The sequence below is a fragment of the Lutjanus erythropterus genome, chromosome 22, assembly GCF_056507025.1.
Source record: "Lutjanus erythropterus isolate fLutEry1 chromosome 22, fLutEry1.hap2, whole genome shotgun sequence".
In the NCBI taxonomy this organism is placed as follows: domain Eukaryota; kingdom Metazoa; phylum Chordata; class Actinopteri; order Lutjaniformes; family Lutjanidae; genus Lutjanus; species Lutjanus erythropterus.
This window is the reverse complement of record NC_139338.1, coordinates 28,693,452-28,703,209: the sequence shown is the minus strand read 5'-3', so window position 1 is coordinate 28,703,209 and position 9,758 is coordinate 28,693,452. Positions and strand designations below refer to the sequence as shown.

General features: G+C 41.9%; 1 protein-coding gene across 1 annotated transcript; it reads right to left on the bottom strand.

Moving 5' to 3' along the window:
• Nucleotides 1–7,057: 7,057 nt before the first annotated feature.
• Nucleotides 7,058–9,123, bottom strand: kcna1b (potassium voltage-gated channel, shaker-related subfamily, member 1b). The gene has a single exon (XM_084710682.1). The coding sequence runs from the start codon at nt 8,986–8,988 to the stop codon at nt 7,498–7,500; it is 1,491 nt and encodes a 496-aa protein (XP_084566808.1). The 5' UTR covers nt 8,989–9,123; the 3' UTR covers nt 7,058–7,497.
• Nucleotides 9,124–9,758: the final 635 nt, after the last annotated feature.

The window sequence follows — 9,758 nt, the reverse complement described above, 5'->3', positions numbered from 1 at the left end:
GCTTTTTAGTTGGTTTTTTTTTTCTGTCGGAATTTTTAATTAAAGGGATTTTTTTTTTCTTCTTCACACGTTCAACAGCAGGTTATGAAAACTGAAAGTGACCGTTGATGACACACAGCGGCTGCACGTCAAACAATAACGATGTGCCTCCAGAATATTCATATAAACTGTTTGTTGTTCTGGGAGTACAGATGTTCCAACACCATTTTCTCCACTTCCTGAACTTCACTGCATGTGTATAAACATAAACCTCTGACTTTGCAGCATGTTCTGTTTGGATAAAGGCCTCATTCTGAATGCAGCGTGTAGGATTGAGTAAACGTCGTAAATGGAAAAGTGCTGATAATTCATTTCTTTTAGGTGATAAAAAACATTTCTGCATGTTCTGCTGAGCTGCTTTAAACTGAAAGAGAGAAACTGATCAGAGTGTTGGACTGTAACTAAAGCAAAGTGTCTGTTCAGCCACACAGGTGTCCTCAATCATCCTGATGACTGACTGGACCTCAGATCAGGTTGAAGTTGGCCGGAGCGCACACACACACACACACACACACACACACACACACACACACACACACACACACACACACACACCCTCAGAGTACTGAGAGGAGGTGTGAAGTGACAACACCTGTGTGGGCGGATCTGCAGCTCATTATAAGAGCAGACACACACACACACACACACACACATTAGCTCTGATGACTCAGCTCCAAATCTCCAAAGTTGCAAGAAGTCGTTTTTTAAAGTGTAAAAAGTGTCGATGAGTCTGCAGAGTTTCTTTTTTTTTATCCACAAACTAAATCCTCCTGCAGCTGAAGTTGTTGAAGTTTTTGGCTGGAAATAAAAAACCTGCAGACTCTTATGTAACTAAAGCTCCTGACTCAGAGGAGGATCGGCTGTTCAGCTGCTCCACAAACGTTGCATTTCTCAGTTTTTTGGAAGTGACGTTTTCCTCAGACTCTGATCTGTTATCTGAGCTCACAAACAGACACACACACTCCAGTGCCAAACTCTTGATGCTTACAAGTTTCTTTAAGATGCAATCTGATCGATGACATCAATCATATATAGATTATTTTTGGTCTTTCCACTATCATATTATTCTGATATTAACAAACTAAACACAACACTGTTCTGTGGGGATATTGTTGTGTGAAGGCGTCACATGGGGATGTGAGGGAGCTGTGTGAATGAAAGAACATGAGGAAGTCTAGTTTTCTCACTCCTGATTCCTGTGTTGGTGACATTTGTGTAAAAATTGTCACATCGACCCAGAATCTGATCATGAAAAAGGCCAAATTGAAACTGAAAACTTTTTGACAGGGAAGCAAGAACTTCTGTATTTTTAAAGAGGTTTTTGAAACGTCTTCATCCTTTTGGACCCTTCACACCGTCCTCGTTCAGTTCTGACTTTCTGACTTCTCACTTTGATCAAAGGTGTGAAAACTTTTCTTTTGGATGGTTTGGACTGTCAGAAGAATTACAGGAAGTTCTGGCAGGTGATTTTCAGAGCTGACGGCTTCATAAAGAGTCAGTTGAGAATCATTTCCAACCTTGAGACCTAAAGAGTAACAGAATCAACAAAAATTTCTCTTTCTAAACTTTTGTTTCCTGCATTAAGTGGACTTTTAAAGAATGAGAATAATGAATTAGGGCTGAATAATTTAGAAAAAATATCTAAATGCAATCATTTTGACTGGTATTGCAATTTCAATATGATTTGTGATATTAGAGGTAATAATGTTTATATCATTATTCTTTTATTTCCAGGAATCTGTAGAATCTGATGTGTAGGATGGGAGGAAGTTGTTTTTTTGACACATTAACAAATATTGCACCTCCTCTGATAACTGGACAGCAGCTTTATCAAGTCCAATCTCAAATTTGATGTCAACAATGCAGAAAATTAATATTTTCCAAATGTTTTTTCTTAGGGTATGTTAGTATAGAGCCCCTTTTATTTGAAACTGTCCATCAGAAACAGCAATTCTTCTTCAAGGATGTCTGAAATCTGCTGTCTGTTTCTCTCACACTGCGGAGGACAAGGGTTTATCTAAGCTGTGCAGTGTGGACGTTTGTCATAAATCGGGAGAATTACAAGATAATTGTGAAACCAGGAGAGTGCAATGAAAAAATCTTCCAGGAAAACCGAGAAGGTTGGTAAGTATATTTTTGTGAAGCTTGGTTGAGATTTTCAGGTGTGAAAAGGCCCTGAAGTGTCAGTGGTGCGTTCACTGACTTGTAAAGTCGGAACAATCAAGTGGCCAGGGAAATTTTTCTACCTGAAACTTAAGCATTCAAAGATTTACACTTATTTTTTCTCGTGGGCTTAACACTTTCAAAACATTTCCATGCGTCTTGTGATTTTTAAAGTGTCAACACTGATGGAGTCGGGAAATAAAAAATTGATCTTTGAGGATTGAACTAGGCGACGATTCATCACTTGCAGCTGTCAGTGTGACAAACGTGCAAACCGTAGAGTGAAATTTAAGCCAATAAGTCTCGCTCTGTGCAGATTTTGTCCATTTTTTTTTTTTTCATTCATCAGTCCTCATGTTGTCCACAGCAAAGACAAAAGTGTCGTCCTCACACAGCCATGTGCTCCCTCCTCATATCAACAACACAGCAGCAGCAGCAGCGCCATTTTGCTGGCATGCAGAGTGACTAATGCCTGTGGTAATGTTCAGCTGAACACTGAGTTGCTGCTCTGCAGAGGAAACACTGACTGCTTCCACTGTGGTCACATTCATCATTATCTCTCTGCAGCAGCATCACAACTCAGCTCTCACAGGAACAGAAAAAAAACCCTAATTATCACTAATTTCTTGTTGGATATTTGAAGCCTTAATCAAGTGTATAAAATGTTGAGATGCAGCATGTTAGACGGTTAAAAACTGCAGGAAACGTGACTCGAATTGAAGCAGAGTGCTGGACGTGTAAGGCTCATTATATCCAGATTTTTAAAAAACAGATTGTGTCACAGCAGATCTGGGTTTTCGGCAGTGTTTTTTTTTTTTCTTGGTCCCAGGGTTCAGAGAGCGGCAGTGTTTGTGCAGCCAGAGGACGCTGCTGTTCAGCTGAGTTCACAGTCGACAGGCTCCTCTGACGGTGGCAGTAGATAGAAAGAGGAGAGAAAAATCACAAGAGCTGCTGATTCTACTGCAGATCTGCACGAAATGTTTCATGTTGCATTCAGAGATGGAGCGTTAAATACTGAGGTCATGTCCTTAGGATTTTTTTCCAACATTTCCTTGGATATATAACGTCATATTTTTTGTGAATCTATATTTTTCTCCATGCATCAAATCTCACGTGCAGAATCAAACACCGAATGTATCCACAAAGATAACCTGAAATATCTTCTCTGTCTGTGCAGTGAGCCACTCGGTCCACAAATATTACACTACAGCTGCACATGAGGATTAATCCGCCGCTGAAAATAGTCCCCCAACAAATGCATCATTTGAGCAGCTGTTTGAGAAAATTACTGAGACTTGTTTTTTTGAAAATGAGACCATATATTTGTGAGGAGGTTTTACAGATTAAATCCTCTGACAGCAGACTAATGTGATGCTGGTTTGGATCTGCACATGAAATTTGTTGACAATAAGAAAAACTTGTATCATTCAAAACAATAAGATTTTTTTCTTTTATCAAACCAGGACAAAAAAGCTTCTCATCCTAAAAACACATGTAGGACCTCAGTATTTTTTAAATCCTTGCTTCATCTCTGTCTGCAAATATCATCGTATGATCCAGTTTTATCTGTATTTTTGTAGAAAACTGAAGATAATGAGCCTTAAAATGTCCTCCAGTGATGTTTATGACCTGACACTCTGCTATAGACATCATCTACCTGAGTTCTGGTAGTTTTCAGCCTCAGTCTTATTCTCATAATTGTGGCCACTCTGACTAATGTTCAAGCTAACTTTGCACCCGCTGTCTCTGTCGCTGAGATTTGGGCATCAAGACTCCAGCAAAATAACAAACAGGCTATCTGAGGAAGCAGCATGGGTCTCCAAATGAAGTTAAGTCTTACATAAATTATGCCAAATAAGTGTTAACAAGTCACAAAAAAACAAGTAAACACCAGAATTAGTCCCCTGCATTAGCTACTGTTGCTAACTAGCTTATGCAAACAATGTTTTTCCAAATCAGAATAAACAGACAAGCGGCTGTTAGCGGCTAATCCAAGAGGCTAATTTATGTGTTGACTTTTGTTTGGAGACAAGCTTTTGAGTCTGTAGTTTGCTCGTTGGCTGTCTGGCTGCCCTGAAAGTACAAATCCATACAGTTACTTTCAATAGTTAATCCAAGAGACTCGTTTGTGTTTACTTTCATGAGAGGTAGCTAACCAAACAGCTAGCTTTGTTAGCCAATAACCTGATTCATCAGTAGAGATCCCCATAGTTAGCTGATCCAAGGGGATAATTTACTTTCAAACAATCCATATTTAAACTTCTCTGTGTTGCTAATTGTGCACCGCAGCCGTGTGTCATCAACCAGGACAAGTGTGAGTTTACATCGGCCCAAAAATCTGGCTCCAGATTGAGGAATATCGAAACATATTCGTCTATAACCTTCTTTTTTCCAGATGTGCAGGGAGTAGTGCATCTTTATGGCAGGAGAAGATAAGCTGCACATAGTAAGCTCTTTGCTGTTTATTGTAACGGGAGGCACTTTAAGTCAATTCTAGAATGAGACGGGGTTCAAGGCACTAGAAACTAATTCTCCATATATCTATGAAATTTGTTAAATATTACTGCTTTTCCTTCGTGAAACTGTTTTTTTTAAGTCAAATGCAAGAAAAAAAAATACGGGGTCACAAATCACATAAAATGATCCCATGCACTCCATCGTCAAAGATCGAAGCTTTAAATAAATGAAAAAGGAGGATGTAATTTCTAAAATGTCATTTTTTTAAAGAGATCATTGGATATGTCTCTTCTGTTGTTTTTTTTTCCTTGTTTTTGTTTTTTTGTTTTTTTGTTTTTTCAGCAGATTTGTCCCCTTCGGCAGTTAGCTCCGTCATGCACCGTATCCTGTCGTTAGCTTGACAATAATGAGGAGGAGAATCATCATCATCATCATCATCCCCCAGCTCCCGAGGTCCCACCACAACTGCAAGCAATTTAATACTGTAGTCATGCATTGAGTATACATAGCTATACCATAGCTAATTAGGCCATAATGCTTTAGTATTTTGACATGCCATGATCTTCGAAAAAGAAGTGTTCCTGTTCCCTTAATGCTTTAACATTCAACACTTAAATGCTTCAAAATAACTTAAACCATAATAAAAGAGCCAGTGCACTTTTGGTGAAAAACAAATGAGAGAAAAAATTCCAGGAGGAGAAGATGAGGGTCAACAAAGAAGAAGGAAAAAATGTAAAAATAAAAATGAGGTAACGTCTTGTGCATGCCAATATAAGAGAGAAGAGAGTCTCCACATGCTTTTATATAAAGGAGTGTTGCATGGCATCATACAGGGAACCTCCAGCCGACCTGTAGCAGCAGCAGCAGTGCAGATAATCCCCCACAAGGCTCAGCACCCTTCCTGTTTGGTTCTGATAAGGTGCCTGAAAAAACATCGATCGACATCTGGCATTGAGTTTTCCAAAAGTGTCCCTGGATGTGCCGCAGAAAAACACGCCCAAACTTCAACTGTAATCCGCTCAGAAAAATTAGTTTCTTCTTCCAGGAGCGAGTCGTCCTCCTCCGACGTGTTCTTCAAATCTCAGTTGGGCTTTCTTTTGTTTGTTTGTTTTTTTCTTTTAATTTCCTGAAAGTTGAGTCTATTGCACAAAGCCTGGTAGGTGTCGGGGAGATTTTTTTTTTTGATAAACTCTAATTCAAATGAGGAAATTGTGCCCTTAAATTGCAAATTATTCCCTCATTCTTTCAATGTAATACACTTTAGTCATTCAATCTTTGTGCTTGTATTTTTTATTCTCTTGTTTGATCCTGTTTTCGTCTCAGTGCCTTTCTTCTTTGAATTCCCTTGTTGTTGAAAGGTGTTATGCAAATAAACTCACTAAATCTTTATGTCTAATAACTTCATTTGCTCCCTTCCTTGTCTATTATACATCCATCTGTGTCCATGAAAGGCTTCAGAACAATTACACAGATGATCTAAGTTAATCTAAAACAAGCTGCAATTTCATAAATTGCATTTAAGAGAACAAAGACAACAATATCCAAGCAAGGTTTAAAGGGGCACTCCATCAATTCAGTATTGCACCTGCAAGAAATTTGTTTTAAAGCGCTGTAAAAACTGATGCAACAGAGACCAAAACATACAGACTTTTGTGTCTTGTTTGGGGGGCAAACTTTCCCACAATGCAACCCAATGAATAAAAAGTAAAAATCAAAGCTGCAGAGGTTGATATCCCAACTATTTGGTCCCTTGTTTTTGGGTAAGCACCACAATGGTCATATGTAGATGGTTACCTGAGACTAGTGAGATTTGTAACTATTGTTTTCTTCTTGTGTATGTTGTACATACCATGTTTTATACTGTGACAACGTTGTGATTAAAGTCTGCTTAGGGTTTGGAACAAAAAGCATTAGGTTACGATAATAGAAAGACCATGGTTTGGGTTCACATGATCACTCTTGCAAGAGCTTTTGCATGTCTGGGGTGGTCATCAAGGCTCAAACCACCAAAACCTTAAACTGATGATGCAACTCGATGAATACTAGCATAATTTTGTTAGACTCTTTTTTTATCAAGTAAAAGCTACTAAATTTGGGGGCAGTAGATGTTGAGACATCCTGACTATTGGTCCCTCATTTTTGGGCAAACACCAAAATGGTTGTGTTTAGATGGTTACCATAGATTTGCAGAACTCTCACAAGGTTTGGCAAACTCTGGGATGATATTAAAAGACAAAACCCACCACAGTCACAGCCAGTTCACTCTGCTGCTGTCTGGCAAGAGATACATAAGTATCTGCTGCTGTACCACGAGACACAGAAGAGCTTCCTTCCTCTCAATCTTCAATTAAAGTTTATCTTTATGACTTGTATGTTTAAGGATTACTAAAAGGGCGAGGACAAGGGATGAAGAGGGCTCCAAAATGCTGTGGTCTGTAACACTTCTCTCTTAAAATTGTCTTAGTCTCTGTGTCAAACCCAAGTAATCAGTACTTGAATAGTCTTCATGTGTATAAGTGGTGGAGTGCCCCTTCTGTTTGAGGGAATAAATCAAGTAATTTAGTGGTACAAAGTCTAAAGTTGTGAATAATTGATCAAAAATGTTCCCCCGACACCTGCTGATCTTTGAACTATTGCCAAACAACTCTGTCATTGTGTTTTCATGAGATCACTGAGCCTCTACCTTTTTATAAATTTACCATGTGTGCCTTAAACTCTGTAAGTATTCACACATGTTTAAATGAATCAATGCAAAAGAAGAATAAAATGCACCAATGGAAATAAAGCATCCAGATTTTTCTACAATATGTACACTGGTGCGTCGGACGGGACGCCGCCTCACACGTCGGTGAGCAGCTTCCCTTTGTTCACACAGTTCTGGCTGGGCGCTGTGCAGTTGGCAGTCCTAAGATTCGCTTCCCTAAAGTTGTCAATGCTGTTGTTCATGTCCTCATCTATCTCCATGTACTCCGACTTGCTGACCACAGACGAGCTGCGGCGGCTCGAGTTGGTCTCCGATGCCAAATTCTGGTTGCTGACGTTGAGCAGCTGCGCCTGCTCTTCACCCTCCGTCTCTCGGTGGTAGAAGTAGTTGAAGTTGGACACAATGACGGGAACTGGCAGTGCGATGGTCAGCACTCCCGCGATCGCGCACAGCGAGCCCACGATCTTCCCTCCGATGGTTACAGGGTACATGTCCCCGTATCCGACAGTTGTCATGGACACCACAGCCCACCAGAACGCATCCGGGATGCTGGTGAAGAACGACTCCTTCTCCTCGGCCTCAGCGAAGTAGACGGCGCTGGAGAACAAAATCACACCGATGAAGAGGAAGAAAATGAGCAAGCCCAGCTCACGCATGCTCGCCTTGAGAGTTTGACCCAAAATCTGGAGCCCCTTCGAATGTCGGGACAGTTTAAAGATCCGGAACACCCTCACCAGACGGATTACCCTGAGAATAGCCAGAGACGTGGCCTGCTCCCCTCCTCCCTTCCCTTCCTTGTTGTCTTGGTCGTCAGCCAGCTCCGTTCCAAGCGTGATGAAGTATGGGATTATAGCCACAATGTCAATTGAGTTCATCATGTTTTTAAAGAACGCCGCCTTGCTGGGACACGCAAAAAAGCGGACAATCAACTCAAAGGAAAACCAGATGATGCAGAGTGTCTCCACCACAAAGAAAGGGTCTGTGAGGACGTTTGGTTTGTAGTAGATGGTGGTGTTCCCCACCGTCTGCAGCCGGTCGCTGGGGTCCTCCTTCAGTTCAGGTAATGTCTCCAAACAAAATATGACTATTGAAATAAGAATAACCATCACAGACACGATGGCAATCCCCCGCGCGGGCCCTGAGCTCTCCGGATGCTCGAAGAGGAGCCAGATCTGCCGCTGGAATTCCTTCTCCGGCAGAGGCCGCTCTTCCTCACGGATAAATCCCTCGTCCTCTCGAAACTTCTCCATGGCCTCCACACCGAGTTCATAAAACTTTATCTCTTCTGAGAACATATCCAGAGGCACATTCACCGGCCTTCTTAGCCGTCCCCCGGACTGATAATAATACAAGATGGCGTCGAAACTCGGGCGATTCCGGTCGAAGAAATACTCGTTGCGTAAGGGGTCAAAGTAGCGCATCCTCTTCTTTGGGTTCCCGAGGAGAGTCTCCGGAAACTGAGCGAGAGTCTTCAGCTGGGTCTCGAAGCGCAGCCCCGAGATGTTGATGACCACCCTCTCGCAACAGTCATGGTCGTCGTGATCGTCGTCAGGCGGGTAAGGGTCCTGCGGGTGCCCCGGCAGGGTGGAGGTCTCGTCCATGTTCTCTGTGGACACCACGGTCATCCTTCCTGGCTGGTGGAGGACAGGAAGAGGAGGCGGCGTGAAGGTGAGGAACAGCAGGTCGGGAGCGAAGGAGCCTCTACTGAGGCCGGCAGCCGTGCAGAGCCTCCGTCTCCATCATCACCTCTGAGCTGAACATCTTCTTCACTCAGCAGAGCTTCGTCCTTCACCTGCGAGAGGGTGAAACAAGCAGATCTCCCTTCACATCTCAGAATATCTGCTTGTCAGAGAGGAAAACATCATGCAGCACAGCACAGAAGAGCCTGTGCTGCATTTGCTGTATTTTTACCGCATACATCAGTATTCAAGTTTGCAGTCCTGCTGCGCTTCCTCTCTGCGCACATCAGGACTCTCAGTTTCATCAACTACTGCCTGGTCTAATTAACATTTTATACACTCAGATCAACAAAAAAAATAGCATTTAAATATACAATATTTCTCAAAACATGAGAGTAATCAATAAAAATGTACCTGGGCTGAGTTACTGAGCAGCAGATGGAAGGAATGTCCGCACCTTTCCTTCCCAACTTGGCTTTAATACTGATAGTATCGTTTTACAGTATCTCTGAAAAATTAATAGACTATGTTGTCTTGGTTAACATCCGTATCCTCTTGGTGTAGGTTTTCAGCGTCGATCGGAGCAGCCCGCAGCAGCAGGAGCAGGAGTAGCAGCAGCAGCAGCAGGAGGAGGAGGAGGAGGTGGAGGAGGCTTCAGACGGCTTTGAAGCGCGGCTCAGCAGCAAAAATCCTGCCTGAGCGTTTGTTAAAATCAT